Source organism: Scleropages formosus, chromosome 3 (assembly GCF_900964775.1).
Source record: "Scleropages formosus chromosome 3, fSclFor1.1, whole genome shotgun sequence".
Lineage (NCBI taxonomy): Eukaryota > Metazoa > Chordata > Actinopteri > Osteoglossiformes > Osteoglossidae > Scleropages > Scleropages formosus.
This window is the reverse complement of record NC_041808.1, coordinates 5,569,116-5,587,301: the sequence shown is the minus strand read 5'-3', so window position 1 is coordinate 5,587,301 and position 18,186 is coordinate 5,569,116. Positions and strand designations below refer to the sequence as shown.

Here is an 18,186-nt window from a genome sequence, read left to right as displayed (position 1 = left end):
CTAACGTTGCGGTGAACGCCGGACAGCTTCCCTCCTCGAGAGCATGAAAGATCGAACCCTTCTCCTCTGTGTGCGGAACTGGTCCGCTTCACGAATCGCTCGACCGGCCTTGGTCTTCAGGGTCATGTGACCGACGTGCCACCAGCTGCAGTACTTGGACCTTTACGTCCTGCCACTTCCACCTGTAAGGTGGCAGAGGCTGACCGGCAGAACCCTCAGCTCACCCTAGCGGTGTTGGGCCAATCCAAAGAGAACGTCCAAATGAGCGTGAGACCACGGAGAACTTTATGCGGTCGACTGTCATCCACCCGCGGGCGACAGGCAGCAGAAGACGGGGGAACGCGACTGAGCTCACCGAGCCTCAAGGCTCGATGACCGCGTGACTTCGAGGGTCCAGCAGTGCGGTACAGTGGGAGCGGGAAGTGGTGACTGACCTGACTGCTTGCGGTGCTCCATCCTCCAGCGGTCAAGAGCGTTTCAGCAGAGAGAAACCACACTATTTATTTCAGACTCTCTTGCTCTGGACTGTAAACGCAGTCAACTGTTAGCAAGAGAATGAAAGGAAACATGGTTAATGTTGACAGTGAATGTAGTTAAGGCACCATACGGTCTCCGGAAGGAATGAAAGGTTTGTCGAGATGCTGCCACTCAGAGGTGCTCCAGGTTTGTGAAGGACACCACTTGCACTTCATCCCCATATTACATTTTGCCGGAAGTTTCAACGAGCCGCAAGTGTCGTAGGTGCTCAAGTGCGGTGTTCTGAGCCGGCGAGGCATTCGTCAGGAGACGCTAATCGAGAGCGAAACGGAGAGCATCGGACCCCTCTTTTCTGGAACCCGGGTTCGTTCCAACCGCAACGTAATGGAGGTCTTTCCGGCCCATCGCCTGCCCTTCATTGGTGGTTGTTTTCCAAACCCCAGAAACAAGCGTCGAGTCTTTAAAAGTCGCCGTGAAGCCTTGAGGTGCAGCTGCAGCCGTTTGAACCCTCGCGGGGAGGGCCGTGACGTACGCCGCTCCAGCGGGGTCGGCCACGGCACGCTGCCGTGGGTTCGAATCCCGCAGCAATGTGCCGTTGTGCCGTTCTCCAAGCGGCATTAACCCTCAATGGATTTATAAATGTATACATTTATCTGCAGTTGTGTCCAATCGAGCGTGCGAGTGTGTGTGTGCGCGCATGCACTTCCCAGGTGTGTGACTCACTTCAGTCGCTTCCAACTGGTGCCATTTCTTCAGCGGCTGCTAAACAAATACTAACGAAGACATTGATATCAATACTGCTCATTATAAATTATACCTGTAATTGAATGATGCAAAACTGCAGGAGAATGAAAGCAGAGCTCAAAGAGCGGGAAGGATGCTTGAACCCGCAGCGTTGCTCCTGGGCTCGTGGGTTCGCAACCCGTCTTCAGGACGAGGGAACACGGGTGAGAATCTGCTGCAGTCTGAACAGGTGTGACGCAGTTTCTGTTACCAGGTGTGAGCAAAGCGGTATCGGCGTTGCGACGCACTCGGCGGCTGCGTCACGCCTCACTCCGCTTCATCTGTGTTTCTAGGTCCCACCCTGCGTGCTGTCCTACGCACCCACACACACACACACGCGACCTGATCCTCCGCAGCCACCTGCCGTCACCTCAGGGGCGGAGCCTCGTACCCGTGCTCGAGACGCCGGCGGCCCAAGGAGAGCGGCGTGTGTATGCGGACAAGCTGATGGGGAGGGAGCACAGGAAACGCCCAGGAGCCGCTCGACGAACAACGGCCGTCTCGCACGCAGACGCGCGCACGCACAGGAAACACCCGTCTCCGGATGGAGGAGAGCAAAGTGGAGGGCGGGGTTCCGCTGCCATCTGCGCATTTGATTGGTGGGCGACTCTTCCAGCCATGGAACCGACATCTCCGCATCGCTTGGAAAAAGCCTTCAGCCAAAATAAACACGCATCAAAACACACATAAGCAGAAAGCGCTCTAAATATAGGAGCGTCGAACCCTCGCCTGATCCCCTTTTAGGGGGGAAAACAAAAGCGACGCGGAGAGCGGTGAGACGGAGCGGTTTGGGTGGCGGAACAACGAGGCCCAGCGGCACCTCGCTCGGTCCGAACCTCGACCGCACCAAACCGACGGTCCTGGTTCGAATCCCGCCTTCCGCCACGGTACCCTTGATTAAAGGAGTTACCTTGATCCGACGCAGTAAGAATTACCCAGCTGCACAGGTGGGTAAATGAGCGTAAGGAGTTTTGGAGAACAGAGTCTGATGAACAAACGGTTCTGGGGGTTTTTCTCGAGGCTGTCAGTTTGCACCAAGTATTACTCCTCGCGAGCGCGAGCGGAGCGGCGCCGTGGTTAACGGGCGGCAAAAAAGGCGTCCGTCCCGAAGTCGGAATCGCACCCGGATCCGTGAAGCCCGGCTGACGGTCGGGTCCAGCGGGCTGCCCTTGCGAAGCCGGCAAAGGCCGAGCGGCAGCCCGACTCATGAAATATTGAGCGCACGGAGGAGTTCGAGCCGAGCTTCTGCTTTCTGTGTTGTGTTTTCAGCTTAGCCCCTAGTATCTCGACAAGAGTCTGTGGAATGGCCATCGCTGTGATCACACACACACACACACACACACACACACACACACACACACTCTCTCCTCTCCTCTCCTCTCCCCCTCTTCCTCCTCCCTCTGTAAACAAAACCGCCGTTCCCTCCATCAGTCCAGCTGACAGAATGTGTCACGTTGCGGCATTTTTAAGATCGTTAACGGCTCGGCCCCTCTTCCCCTTTAAAAACTATCGAGGCGTCCATCTCCGCGTTAAATTAACTTCTGAGGAGGGAGATTGACAGGAACACAGGAGGGGCTCACCTGTCTGCCTGGCGTCTCGGTGCAGTCGCTCGGGAAACCTCCTCAAACGCGCTTTCCGCTCGCCGGCTGCCTGACTGCCGCGTTTTAACGGAACGGTAATGACCAGAACCGCCGGGCCCCTCGGCGCGAGCAGGAGGCGCCCCGTCCGTCTTCCACCCGCAAAGGCTTCTGCCGCGAGACTCTGACTCCATCTCTCATTCGCCACGTATATTAACACAGTAAAACGTATCTGGTTTCTGTAAAGACGGCGGCTCCTCGGCTTAGAAACACGACGGAGCCCCAAATGCGTTCGTAACACTTTGACCGTTAAATCTCTTTTCGGTGAAAGCTTAAAAATAGAGACGCCCCTCGGTTTAATAGCAGGTTGGGTTCTGTAAAACTTTTGGCTGTAGCTGCGATAAACTAAAAAAACTCAACATTTTCATTCATTTTGAGCTACATTAAAACTAAAATGACTGAAAATGTCTCCACAAACTCCTATTCGCTGCAGATTGTTGACCGATTCGTCCCATAAACGTAACGGTCACCGTAGTGTTACCGATCACTGACACCGGGGAAGGGAGTTGACTTAACGCGGTCCGACTCTCTTATTCTATCACCTGTTGGCTCGGAAGCTGAACACACACGCACGCACACGCATTTTAGAAAATAAGTAAGCAGGAAATAAAACTGCTCCCGGGCCGTTCAGACCCTTTGGATCATAGGTTCGAATTTAGCTCCATCTGTGCGGCGGTTTCCTCCCACGGACCACGAACGTGTGGTTCGGGTTAACTGGCCACTCTACATATTGCGTGTCTGCGCGTGTGAGAGCGAGCAGTAGGACTAAGTAGGGGGTATTTACAGCTCTTGCCCCGTGGCTCTTGGTGCAGAAAATCCCGTCGCCGTGGCTGCGGATCCCGCTGTCCTCCTCTGTCGCGCCGCAGGGATGGTGACACTTTGTATGATGTCACTTTATCTATAGTTTGCGCATATAATCACCAAACTAAAGGGCTAAACCACAGGCCTCGGTTCACTCGGTGACACTTGACATCTTTATAATTAACTTGGAAGGTCTAATCTCTGCCTTCAAATAACGTGTAGATATATTCCATTTAATATGCTTATAAGCACCATGTATTATTCAAATATGCAAATGGGACACAGTTAGAAAACAGACTTTTTGACACGGGTTCTCCATTATTAGGACTCGGCCGCACTTGACAGGCCCGGCACGGGCGCGCAAGTTCGTCCGGATCGGTCGCCGCCGAGGTTCCTCGTGACAAATTGGCTCGTTTCTCTCCGGCGAACGTTGCCACGCGGACCCCGGCGGACCCCCGGGAACGCTAACCCGGCAGCCCCCGGCGACGACGAAGCACGGCCCTTCGGTCCCGGCCGTTTGCTCGGGCGCGACGGCGTCCGCGGGCCGATGCGGAGGACGTACGGAACTGGGGGTGCATCCCGAGTAAAAGGCATCCTTTCGAGGGCTTCCCGTGCCATCAAGAAGGATGCGTTAGGGGTTTAACAAAGCACTTCAAAGCTCCCTTCTCCCTTCCTCTTCGCTCTTTTTCCATTTAAAGTGCAGAAATGCGCTTCCTATTGCGTTCGCGTTGGAAGCGAGTTGCGTTTCTATCGAGTTGCGTTCTTGGCCGACCGCAGAGCACCTCCGACGGGCCGGAGCTCCTCGCCCTTCTGCTTCACACACACCCCCGTTATTTGGCCTCCCGATATCCATGTATCTGCTCCGAGATCATTAGTACTCCTTATTGCTGATCAGTCCCAATTGTCCTTCATCCAGATTACCCAACATCCAGTCCAGCGTTTCATCTGAGACCACATCTGAAAATTGAGTGAGAATGACGGCGAGACGCACTGCATTGTGGGAACTGTGTACCCACGCTCTCAGCTGTGCTCCACATTTGTGTCTGTATCTCGTTTTGCCCCATTGCATTTTAATTTCCAGTTATTCCTTTACTTTATAGTAACACGTAGTCGTACCGAAGCCACACACATCACTTTACTTACTTTACTTTATAAAATCACTATTTTTTTTAAATGTTTTATATCTAACGTTACTGTTACTGATTCTGTTTTAATGTGTCTCGAAACTTGTTCCTTATGATTTTAGGCATGGATGAGAGCGATTTTGGGTGAACTTGGGATGGCCTTGGAACAAACCAATTCCATTCCTATAAGACATAACGGAGCTAATAATTTCAATATCGGTCCGTTTTCGGGAGCGAATTAGGCCTGATAATGGGGGATAATTGTACTTTACAAGGTTGTACGTAAACACACTCAACAGGCCCCTTATCACAGACGACTTTTACAGAAATATATGAAAAATATGAAATCTATAACGCAATCAAAGTAAAAGATAAATTATTCTTTTCACATGGTTTACAGCACATTTGTATTAAATAAACAAATAGCAATGGTTCTCTAACACTGTGGTTTGGGGCCAAAGGGGCGCGAGTGTCTGGGGTTCCTGTTTGTACAGTAGTTACAGTATACTGTGCTCATATACTCTCTTTACACACAGTACATATACAGTATATTGCGCTAATATAGCGTGCGGCGTTGTCCAAAGTTGGGCTTCGAACGGAGCTTTAAGGTTCCTTCCAGGGGTTCGATGGCTGTTTCCAAATCCCGAGTTTAAACCTGCAATCTACCGCAGTAATACCACAGTCCGTTGCAGTAATACTAAAACCTACCACAGGAATACCGCAGTCCACCGCAGTGAAACCATCAGCACCGGTGCCCGCCGCCCCCTCGCTGACCCCGGGACGCGAGCTCACTCTGCTGCTGTGGCCATCGAACCTGCGCGATGCCGACGATGCCGATACATCAACGTGTTCGCTGCAGGATGACCGCCGACGACTCGTGGAAGAAACGGACACGCGCACACACACACGACGGGACACAAGGGTCACACTAATGGCTTTCGCAGAGCCTTTCCGGATGGTTAACAGACAGCTGCGATTTTAAAATGTAAAAGCAACAGTTTGGTCTTCTGCGTGGATATCGAACAGCCGCTCCTCTTCTCTTCCTCACCTTAAAGGATGTAAACACCGGTGAATCATCGCTCACGTGTGTTGACTTGGATCAGTTTCCTTCATCCGCTGGGGTTTATCGAGTTTGCTATTGTTGATCTGCCAAATAACCACTCCCCGAGTCCCCCGCGTCGGCCCCGCTGCCTCCAGCGAACCCCTAGGTCCTTCGCTTCCCACAACGCTCGCTTGCTCGCTCGCTCGCCCTCCCGCTCTCTCTCCACCCCCACCTCTGAAACCCGTCTCCGACTCGACTCCGTTTTCTCTTCCTCGCCGTGTTTGAGATGCTTTTTTGTGACTTACTGGCCGCCAGGGACTAATGTGCTCTGGCTGGAATGGAGCGAGCGAGCGAGCGAGCGAGAGAAGGCCAATTAAATATAATCACCACATCGTTGCAGTATTTAACCAGCGTCTCCTTTCCCTTTGTTTTGTTATCGTCATAAAAAAAACGTCTAAATGGTGACCTGCCTGTCGCCGCGAGAAAACCACCGCTTCGGCTCGGTGCGATAACTGCAGCGTCGAGGAAACGCCACGGTTCACCTTGCATTCGGGGCACGACGGAGCCTTTTTCTCAACGTGGTCAAACTCTGTGCGTGCGTGCGTGAGAGAGAGAGAGAGAGAGAGAGATAGGTGGAGGGAACCTCGAGTGTCCATCCTCCCTGCAGCTGTCAATCACTGCTCTCTGACTCCTGTGCTCATGGCTGCTCTACTAGTTACCGTGTTTGCGACCGGAGCTCGCCAGCGCCGCTGCGATAAGAGCCCCAACGGTCGCGTCGCGTTCGCAGGTCGGACGCAGAGGCACGACTTGCGGAGAACAGAGGATCGAGGCCGGATCCCGGAGCGGCGCGAAACGCGCTTTTGTTCACGACAAAGGAGCTGGGAAGGGGCCTCCCCTCCGACCCCGACTCCGTACGTCCGCGCTCGCGATAGCGATCATACGAGCTTCTGGATGGAAACGAACGAGCGAACGAACGAACGAACGAACAAAGGGGCGGACCGGCGAGCGCTGCACTTCCCGCGCCTCGACGCGTCGGAGAGGAAAGCGGCGGGGAAGGAGCGGAGCGGAGCGGCACCTCTCTCCCCGGCGCGGCGCCGTATTCAAACACGTGGATTGTCACCGTTATTTACCAAATATAGTCTGACAAAGAAGAAGTGGGAATTTTTACTGATTGAAGATCAAAGTGGCGAAATCTCCTCCTCCGATCCCTCCTTCTCCATTAGGCCCCCTTAAGAACAGAGGAAAACATCAATTTCTCACACATCAAGGGGGGCTTCATAATCAATTGAAAAAGACACTGGCACAGGGATGCAAATCTCATCTTTGTCTTATTAAAGCTTTTAGAAGATACATGTCGGGATTTAATATTATTAAATAAAAGAGGTCGGTTTTTTTAATCTAAAGATGCAGAGGCGTTAGTAATGGGCTAAATCAAAGCGAGGGGACTCTCTTAATTACTAGTGGAGTTTTCCTATCCTTATAAATATTGATAAAATATAGCCCATCTCATCTGTACGCTGCCGACGCGTTTCGCCGGCGCTTCGTTGACGAGGAGCGCGGCGCGAGCAGGAAGGGCCACACGTTTCCGGTTCCTCCCGACCGGGACCCCCGCTGAAGGACAATGGGTCCGTGCGGCTTGCGCGCCTCTGGATGCGACCGCAGGTACGGCACACGCTGGTTCGGGCGTGCGTGTGTGCGCGTGCGTGCGTGCGTCCGTCCGTGTGTCCTTCCACCCTCTGTTGCTCAAGTGTCAAAAACGGCGTTTGTGTCGTCTTGGCTGTTTGTTAGCCACACGTGTTAATAGGTCAGCTCAAGGCTACAGCTCTCTCTCCCTCTCATACGCACAAACGGATGCATGAGTGCCACTCAAACGGTGGAACTGTGAGCATTTTTTTCTGCTGGTAGGAAGCGGAGCGGATGACCTCCATGGACCCCCGTGAGGAAGCTCCACAGCATGAAGTACCAAGCGCTTTCCAACGGAACGCCGACAACTAGCTGTCTGTCCATCTCCTACCATAAGGACGTATAACGTCCACACGCACACACAGAGAGAGAGAGAGAGAGAGCGCCCGTGCATGCACGCAGCCACGTTGCGCTGGAAAGGAAACGGCGAGAACGATTCGTCTTTCCGCCGGCCGAAATTCCTCCGGCGACGAGTTTAAAACAAAGGGCGGCGTTTTTCCCTCCTCGTGCAGAGCATCGATCGGCGTTCGCTCGGAGCCATCGTTGCAGCCCGGCGCCATTGATTTTCCCGCATTAATTTCTTAATTGGCGCGTCAGACTCGACCCGTCACGAGGCCGCTCTTCCGCGCCCGAGGCTCCGCCCATCCCCGAGTCGCTCGGACACCGCCGGCCATCTTCGCGGACGCTGCTGGCGGACCTGAGCGCGTGTGCGCGCGAACGATCTGGCGCGCGCCTCGGTGCAAAAGGAAGACCGCAGCGGCCCCCCCCACCCCCGTCCACCCCACTCCACGCCGTGCTGGACGAACCGTCGCCCCGACTTTCGGGGACCACCCGGCTCTTCCGGAGCCAGAGCCACGTGGAGGACGACCGGGACCGAGCTTCCCCCCCCACCCCAGTAAATACCGAATGGCTGCAGCGGCCCCCCCCCCCACCACCCGCCTGGCTTTGGACTCCATTATCTCCCTTCAAACACCTGCATGAGCTGCCAAACTCATTTCCGGCAAACGAAGGCTCTCACGGCTGACAATACGGCAGCATTAGCATCGCGAGGGTCCGACACGTCGCCGGGGCGCCGCGCCATCGTGCAAACCCAAGATTAGAAATGCTGCGGCGTTTAACGTGTTGCTGACTCCTCGGTGACCCCCACGAGATATTATCTGAAAACAATTTCGTTTCACAAAAGAACAACAACACGCACGAGAGGAGGAGGAGGAGGAGGAGGAGGAGGAACGCGTGCAGAGAAAAACGCAGCGACACGCGTTGTTAATAAGGCCTTGCGAATAACGACCTCATCCAAAGGGCCTTTCAGAGGCGCTGCACCAAACCCACTGTTTTCCTGGCCTTTCTTAGCCCCCTGCCCCCCCTCGCCCAAGCAGCTTCCTGCACCCAGGCCAGGAAGAAACCTCCCCGGGGGGGGGGGGACAATGTGCGACAAAAGCGTGCAGCGCGGTCAGGAACACAAGAACCTGACGGAAAGGTCCTCCCTCCCTCCGTCCGTCAATAACACTAATTGGGGCGCGAACAATGCGATGCGGTCGGCGCTCGGGTTGGACCGCGGCTCTCCGGACGCTGCGATTCCCCCCGGACAAAGAGGGCGCATTAAAGGACAGGAGGCGACGGTGGGCACTTCTGTTCCGCGAGGCAGCACGTTCGCCGTTCGGAGCGTCGCTCCTCTCCCGACCGAGCGCCCGCTTACCCGGGCCACGGCCCCCATTACCCCCCGTGACCCCGTGTCAAAGTCCTGCCTGCGCGGGCTGCCCGGCCTCCACGGCCTGTGATTGATGGTCTTCGCACCGGTTTGTGAGAAAACACATGTTTGTTTTGGAGAAGCGGCGTGCCGTGTGTGAGGAGGGCGAGCGCGGGGCAGAGGGGTGCGGGGACGCACAGCCACGCGCCCTGAGAAAGCAGCGTTGCTCGAGCGGGACCCGCCGCGGCGCGACGCGTTCGTGCTCCTGGGGGGGGGGGGAGACGCAGCCGCATCGCTACCTGGGTCTGAAAGGTGATTTAATGAGGCGCCGATGAAGGTGGATCCCGTGCATCTCCTCGCGGGCCCTGCGGTGTCAGCGCCACCGGAAGCGCTGCGGGAAGATCGCGGGCTCGGTCCGGCGCTCGGCTCCCCGCGGAGACGGCGCCTCGGCCTCGTCGCCCCGCTCCCGAAGGCTCCTCCGCGCCTGCGTGTCCGAGAAAAGAAACGGCGCGAAGACGTTACGTCACCTAGACGGCTGAAGCGGCGTGCGCAGCTCACCTGCGTTTGACGCCGCAGTAACGGCTCGCCGGCGAACGAGCTGCCTGTACGGAGGCACTTGCCGAGCCGTCTTCACCCGTAGAGCCAAACCAGCAAGCACGCGAACTTAGTCAGTCTTTCTCTATTTCGTTTGCTCCTAGAATGATAAACATACATCATAAATGAGGCCTGCATAATCGCATAAAGCTGAAATCAATTTCCTGAAAAAATAAAAAAAAATTAAAAATATATATAACACCATTTCAAGTACGTAATTGTGGTTAACCAGGAAATTATTCATAAGATATAACTCATATGAAGTGCTTAGGAAAGAATGCTGCGCTGGTGAGCGAAGCCCCCCCCCCCCCCAAGGGGGAAAGCGCAGTTGACTAAGTGCTAAAGGTTAAATGCCAAGTTCCACTTGTTAGCAGAAACCTTTATATTGTTTTATTCATCTCGCTTGGAGCGGATTTGGCATAAATCATGCAGGAGCAACTATGAAACAACCTTTAAAATGCACGTATTGTTGGTGCGAGAGAGAGAGAGAGAGAGGGGGACGGGGGGAGGCCATTAACCGTCCCCATAATATTTTAATTAAGAACAGAAGCTTTTCGGGGAAAGAGCCACTCTCTCAATTAGCTGTTCACACACAACTTCACTCGCAGAACACTTCTGCTTCTGAGGTTCTCGCCCGGATCCTCGACGCGGTAATCCCATCCCTTCCTCGCGACACCGATACGATTGTAGGAGCCGCCCTGGAGGAACTCAATTAAGCGCCCGACAACGGCGCCTCGGGACGCCCGCGCGGTCGGACCCCGAAACTGCGGATCCCACGCGGGACCGCGCGACGCTCTACGTCAACGTTGACTTCGGGAGAAGCGGAGAGGTAGAGGTGCCACGGGGAAATGCTACCCGCCTATTTCACGCTAACGGGGGTTGAAGGGAGCGTGCAGCGAGGGTGTTGCGGCAGTGCGAGGGGGAGGGTCAAGACCCTGCGGGTGTGCGGAGTCCTCCGGCCGGTCGCCGCGGTACAAAGCAGAGGGACGGGTAAGGAGGAAAGGCCCGGGATGAGGACCGAGGTCACCCCGCGTCACCTGTCCCGTGACCGTCCAACAGGTGAACAAACTGACGGCCGACGGGGGACGACGTCGCGGAGACGCAAAGCGTCGCGCCGGGGAGGCGATGAAGGAGGACGAGTTCGGGATGGACGTCTTCGGCCTCATCTCCACAGCAGTCGGGGTTTTGGGGGGGGGGGCTGGAGCCGTGGAGCTTCTGCCTACACACTGCAGCACTGGAGCACTGCAATAATGCAGCACCGAAACACCAACACTGTCACAGTGTAGCAACGTAGCAGTTAAACACTAGAGAGTGTACAACACACACCGCAGCGCTCTAAGTCAACGCTCGACCACTGGAGCGGAACTCATTATTGTTCATATTTGTTTTACTTTGTTCTCCACTTTTCTCTCCCCCGCGTCTCCATCCCCACTTGTGCGGCCAGTTCCGTCACGCATCAGCACCGTAAATTCGCGTTATCCGCGCGTTACTGCAACGTTACGACGTTCTCCAGAAAACACGTGGAGCGAGAGCGGAAAGAAGCTGATGGGGGAAAAAGGAGAAGAGCGAGAGGATTCGAAAGGAAAAGGCAAAGACAGAAAGAGGCGTCGATTATTTTCCAGAACGTGTCATGATCGCGCGTGAATTGTCACGTGGAGGTGAACTTGAAATAAACGCAACGCACAGTCAGTTCCGCGTCCCGTGCTCTTTCGCGATGATGTGAGACGTGTGGGCTCGAGCGCGCGCGCACACACACACACACACACACACACACACACGCACGCACACAAACACACTGCTCTTGACGCTTTCTGTTCTGCACTTGGAGGCGATACTGTGAGCAGAGTTCGGTTCGGAGTCTCGTTTCCACACCTCGTCCCCCGAACTGGTCTCGGCTCATATTAAAAATCCGCTCATTCTGCTGGAGAACCCCCCCCAACACACACACACACACACACTCCTTTTTTTCTCACACATATCACTGATTCCGCAGCCCCGCGTCCGCCCGCGGGAACGCGCCGGGGGCCGCGCGCGCAGCCCCAGGTGACCGTGAGCGCGCACAGCCCAGCTTCGTTCGTTCGCCCGCTCGCTTTAAATAGGAGTATGAATATGAATAACAACGATAACGGAGTAAGTGGCGAGTGGGGAATAACGTGGAAATTGTCAATATTCCCTTTTCACACTTGCAGTCAATTCAAGAACATGTAACACTTATTTATTTCGTTGGATTTTTTTGTTTTAAACAGTTTGCTGTCACGGTTTCACTGCTCTTATTTTGCTCTTTACTATTACGTGACATGTGGCACAACACAAATACAATAAAAATATTATAACGTATATGTAGAAATACAAAGACGAATATGTCAACAGAAATACACTTACAAACAGATAAAAATAACAAAACATGTGCGTATATCGGACGTTGTTGCAACACATGAATAAAAAAAAATCATTGAGAGGAAGTGCCGACGCACGAGGACAATGCATTAATTATAATAACTATACGAGGAAATATAGGTGTGTAAAAAAACGGCGCGTGCACTCATTTTTTCTGCCCAATTAAATTCCTTTATAAATAAATAAATCCCATCGGAATGTTAGAAATCGATGCAAATTAACATAGATGTCAGTGACATCACAGACGGTTTTTAAAGTTTTGCTGTACTATTTTTTTTTTATGTTTTCGTGTCTTCCTGAAACTGACAGACAGAGATTTTTGTGCTGCAGGAACCCGGCTCGCGCTTCTCTCCTCCCCTTTTATTTATTATCAGTTCGGGGGGTCTCATTAGCCCCCCCGCACTGTGAGCAGAAAGAGCGCGCGCGACCCCCCCCCCCCTTTTCCCACACTCCTGAACGGCGCCCAGCGCGCTCCCGTGTCCGCAGCGGGCGCGTTCCCATTGCGGGGGGGGGGGGGTGTCGGATAACCACTATATTTAATAAGAGGAGCAAATAAAACAAACAAAAGGGGGTGAATTCGCGCTGACAGCAGCTGAGGCTCATTTAGTGCCTCACTTTTAATTTCCGTACAACTATAAGCCCCCCTCCTTTTTCTCACCGTCCCGTTTCTATGTTTCCACACTTTTTTTTTTATTTTTATGCATGTATAATAAAACATGCCGCGGTACCGTTTCACTGACCCGCTTTCACCGTGTTTTTCACTCTGTGTGCAGACGAGGCTCGCGCCCCTCGCTCGCTCGCACGCTCGCACGCACGCACGCACGCACGCACGCGCCCGCCCGCAGGACAAGACAAAGTAGCCGCTTCACGGCGCGCTGCGTGTGACAATTAACGGACACGTGAACGCGCCGCGCTACCTGATCGAAGGACCGGTTGAGGGGCTTTTTAAAGAGACACTCTTTAGATCCGCACCTGATGTGGCCCAACGTGGGGAAGCGTGACGGGGAACAAATACAAGTGGACAAACGGTAAAGGTGCGTGAAGCAGATGCGCGGGAGAAGGTGCCTTAACTGCCCCGCCTCCAACTGCCTCAGGTTCCCCGTGAAAAGTGCCGCTTAGAGGCTCCTCAGCCGGCTTTTCGCGGAGACGTTACTTTTCTTTTCCAGAGCGACCACCACACAACCCCCCCACCCCACACACCACCACTCCTGTCCAGCCGCCCCCCTCTCGTCCAGGTGCGCGGCCTCGCGAAGGCGCCCCGCGGGCGCTTCTCGCGCCGCGGCTGTGTGGCCTCGCGCGCGCGCCGCTCCGAGCGCCTCGTCCTCGGGCGGCTCCCGCCCCGCGCGGCACGGCGTGGCGCGGCGCGGCCCCTCTTCCCAGCACTCCTTCCTCCGCTGCCTCTCTCCATTTCTGAGGACGTCACTCGAGTCCCTCCCTGTCTGAATCTCATTACTCCGTGTGTTTCTCTCTGTCAATAATCCGGGATCCAGACTCTCTCTGTTTCCATCCCTCTCTATCTGTCAATCAGCGCCGCCTTTGAACTCAAAACCACTCCGACCAACTTCAACTGCCTCAATCCGCGCGCCGCGCCTCGCCTCCGTCTCGCGCGCTTCTTTTGCTGCCAACGTCGCGCGCTTTGAGTCGCTGGAAGTCGCTAATAGAGGGACCCCTCGGCTCGCGCTCGGCTCCGGGACCGCCGCGACTTCAAGGGTTTGCGCGGAGAGAAACTTTTTCAGCGCGTTTTCGTGGCCCCCCGGACTCGGTGTGCAAAATGCCGCAACTGAACGGCGGAGGGGGAGACGACCTGGGCGCCAACGACGAGATGATCTCCTTCAAGGACGAGGGCGAGCAGGAGGAGAAGACGGCGGACACGGCGGCGGCCGAGCGGGACCTGGCGGACGTCAAGTCGAGCCTCGTGAACGAGTCGGAGACGAACCAGAACAGCTCGTCCGACTCTGAGGTACGTGCCGCGGCGGCGGCGGCGGGTGGACGGACGGACGGACGGACGGACGGACAGACGCGCGCGCACACTCACACACACAGACAGACGCGCGCGCGCGCACACACAACACACCGCACGGAGAAACACTCGCTCGCGAAGAAGGCGCCGAGCGCGAGAGTTTCGCTTGCAGTTCGTCAGTTAGTTGGCTAGTTTAAAGAGTTGGTGGAGCCGCGCGGCTGCACGGCGCAGAGTGGAGTTGAGGCGCCGCGGTGGCGGCGGCGCGCGACGAAACTGCACTTGAGCGCCGTACGGGCGAACGGCGCGAGAAAACGGGGTAAGAAACGGGGTAAGAGCGCGGTAACGGTGTCACCGCGAGCGGAGCTGAGGCGAAAGGGAGGGCGTGCGGCGCAGCACACAGTGTGTCACAGTGTGTGAGAGGAGAATGTGTGTTTTCTCTCGGCTCCAGGCGGAACGGCGGCCTCCTCCGCGCTCCGAAACTTTCCGGGACAAAACGAGAGAAAGTTTGGAGGAGGGTGAGTGAGAGCGGCGCGCCGAGCCGAGCCCCCGCACACACACTTACACACACGCACACACTTACACACACACTCATTCACACACTCTCAACACGCAAACGCACTTTCGCGTGACAGTGTGCGCCCAAAGTTTGGAGCTCAACTTTTCCTCCCTCTCCCTGCTCTGCTCTCTTCTCCTCCCTCGGCTCCTCCCGCCATGTTAGCTGCGAAGAGGCAAGATGGAGGGCTGTTCAAGAGCCCCCCGTACCCGGGATACCCGTTCATCATGATCCCCGACCTCACGAGCCCCTACCTGCCCAACGGCTCGCTCTCGCCCACCGCGCGCACAGTAAGTGCCTCCTCACGTGCGGCCCCGAGACGAGAGCGCGAAGTGTCACGCCGCGCGCGTGTTTGTGTGCAACACCTGGGGGAGCGCGCAGCGGGTGCGCTCGCGGCCAAGTTTTGTTTGTTTTTTTTTTTTTTTTTTTTTTTAATTTTTCTTTATTAATTATTATGTATTCATTTATTTATTTATCTCCTCCCCAACACACATGCAGTAACACACACGCGCTGGGCGACACACACAATGGCGCGCTTAGGCCCGTGTCGTGTGTTTTTGCACATGAGTTGTTGATCCTCTGTCAGTCACGCACGCATTCCCCCCCCCCCCTTCCCACACACACAGTTTTACTGTGGTGCACACCGGGACGTGACAGAAATAACGGAGCATTTTCTCAAGGTTCTCTTTATTTCCGAACACTTTCCTCAGTGGTGCCCGGGTGTGGTATAATTACCGTGTTATTGTACCACTGCGTGATACAGACCCCGTCTTCGTGCCTTAATTCCCACAAGCGGTTTGTGTTCCTCCGTTTGCGACCCTGAAACATTTTATTTCCTCCTGACGTTCATCCCGCGATGGAAAATGTTGCCTAAAAACGATTCCGATACGATTAAAATTTAAAGAAAAAAAGTCATTTGACCGCGTTTTTAATTAATCGTGTCGTTAATTAAAAATATAATGTGCAAAAATGTTCCATTTCACATTGAAAAATGTCTTCTTTTTAAAGAAAAAAAATCTCTCCATGGAGTTAATACCGTTACGTGTGTATGCAGGTGTGTCACGTTTCCTACTGACGTGTCAGCTAGTTCGAATATTCCATATATTCTTTTAAATCATTTTCGTTATAAATAAATGATTTCTAGGTTTATTCTCACGCGTTAATTCGGAACAGAAGCGGGAGTGTTAAAGAAAACAAAGGTTGTTAATTTAAATGTCTCATATTTATCATCATTTGTCATCACTCTGGGGGGGGGGGCGGTTCCCCTCAGTGCTGCTTTTTAAAAACAGTTCAAATTTATTCGATTAATTTTAATGATAAATACTGCACTACCAGTATTACAAGTAATTATAAATACAGCACTACCTTATAGTAAGCTGGTAGAATGTCCTTATTAATAATGGCATTGTATATGTATAAATCTTATTATTATAAGAAGGGGCAGGCACACGTGGAGGTGCCCTTTGACCTCTGTGCTGCTGGAGCTCCTGATCATGTTCTGTGTTGGCATGAAGGAAATGGGAAGAACCCCTTTCACAGAGTAATCCGCTGGTTCGCTATACACTTTTATTTGAAATACATTTTTAAGAAGAAAAGTTATTTTGGACACCTCTAATTTAATGTCTTGCATTATTCCCTATGCTAAAAATATCTTTTTTTATTTATAAAAAAAAAAAAAAAAAAAAAAAAAAACCAACCTAAAAATGAACATCTATTTCTGGATCCTCCTGGTGAAGGTGAAGATGCTTAGAGCTGATTCAGATGGTTGTAATGGATTCATTTTAATTTGTCATCCTTAGTTGAAGTGATTGTAGAATTGAAATGATGAAGGGCAAAATGTATGTATTTCCCCAGTGTTGTGTGTGAGGGAATTGGGGGTGTGTGTTGATTTCGTGCGTTGAGCTTAGCTGGTTGCTGGACGTGTGGCCGCCGGTGAGCTGGGACTGCGCTGTGAATCTCTGCGCGTATGTGTGTGTGCTGCGATGCGGCGTAACATGCAGAAACTGTCCTTGTCAGGGGTTTGAGCAGCATCACATTCATAACACACACTACAAGTCACAGTTCACAACAAGTGGCATTTATATATGCTCTGCAAACATTTCTGCATGTTATTTTCTTCATGACAATAGTGTGAAAGTGTTGGTGTGAAATCCTTGAATATGCATCCATTTTTATTTTGTTTTTCCGTGTTCTTAAATGCCCCACTCAGTGTTCAGTAATTTAAAACAAAAAAGAAAAGAATGGGTTCTTACATATTGGATGTGGTTTTGCGGGGGCCACCTGCCTTGTGCTCCGAATCCACTCACGAGCCCAGAGTCATAATAAGAGCACAATGGAGCGTCTCCCCGTCGCGAAAGCACCCGTTCCCCCGGCGACGGCGGCCAGCATGCGCAGCTCTCGGCCCCAAAGCCTGGCTGCGGCCGCGTCGCAGCGAGCGGCGCTCCACAGCACGCGCATGCCCTCCGCAGGGCCCTTCGCCAGCCTCTCTCCCCTTTGTCCCGCTCCCGTGTCAGTGAGGCGTTCGGAAATCACCCCCAGATAGCAACTTTGATGTTTCCGTGGACACGGCAACATCGCCGCTCCCAATTTTTCGCTTTCAGCTTTGACGCGTTAGTCCAGCGGTGGCTGCGGTGCATTTTGCTCTTTTTTCCGGATCCGCTTTTGGCCTGAGACTGTTGCAGCTTTGAAGCTCCAGATGTTGTATTCATACATGTGTGACTTAGTTTGCTGTAAATAATTAATATGGGAATCGATTAGCTGTCTGTGTCATAGCAGATGTTCTGGGCAGCGCAACATGGCTCGTGGAATTGGTGTGTAAATGTTTGTTATCACTTAGTTCTGGACGAGGAGTTGATGAGTGGAATCGACAGGCTGTCAGGGCACAATTTGGATTAATTTGCGTGCTCTTCTCCATTTGTTTTACACTTGTATTGATATCTTTTGTGGCTATTAGCTCCCTCTTCGCTATTTGTAATAAATAAGGAAAAGTGGTTTTTGCAGCCAAAATAGAAACATTACAGTTGCTTTAAAATTTTTCAAGCAAGTATTGTGTGCAGCTCATAAGAAAAAAGTATGATTTTAAACGTGTCTGTATTTGAAGTTGTCGTTGCTTGGTGTTTGCAATATTATAGTGCTGTAGCCGGAGAACGTCGTGCGGGTTACAGGCCATCTGCCGGCCGATGGTAAGAGCGAGGAGGTGACAGCGTCTCGGCTGTGTGGAGCTGCAGTGGACATCGGTTCTCACATCTCTTCTTTGAATTTTGACCAAAATAATAACCAAAAAAAAAAATTGTGCCTCTTCCCCACTTGTCTACGGGCTGTATTTTAGGTGGGTGAGTTTTGGCTGCCTTACTGTATTTTTACTACGCGGTAATTGTACTGCTATTTTTTCCCTTCCTCCGAAGTGGGGGGAGCATCTCATTTGTGTGACCTCAGAAGGCCGTAACAG

At 53.2% G+C, this 18,186-nt stretch overlaps 1 protein-coding gene across 17 annotated transcripts in view; it reads left to right on the top strand.

The window, feature by feature from the left end:
* Nucleotides 1-13,552: 13,552 nt before the first annotated feature.
* The window catches only part of tcf7l2 (transcription factor 7 like 2), an 84,600-nt gene continuing 79,966 nt past the window's right edge, over nucleotides 13,553-18,186 (top strand). For 7 of the 17 annotated variants that reach the window (XM_029250028.1, XM_029250024.1, XM_029250022.1 and 4 more), the window contains exons 1-3: nucleotides 13,554-14,185; nucleotides 14,634-14,700; nucleotides 14,904-15,028. In XM_029250028.1, coding sequence (XP_029105861.1) covers nucleotides 13,997-14,185; nucleotides 14,634-14,700; nucleotides 14,904-15,028 — 381 coding nt within the window. In that variant the 5' untranslated portion in view covers nucleotides 13,554-13,996. Of the gene's footprint in view, nucleotides 14,186-14,297; nucleotides 14,502-14,633; nucleotides 14,701-14,903; nucleotides 15,029-18,186 lie in introns of those variants that run through there. The other 10 variants (XM_029250029.1, XM_029250027.1, XM_029250026.1 and 7 more) reach the window with 3 other exon arrangements.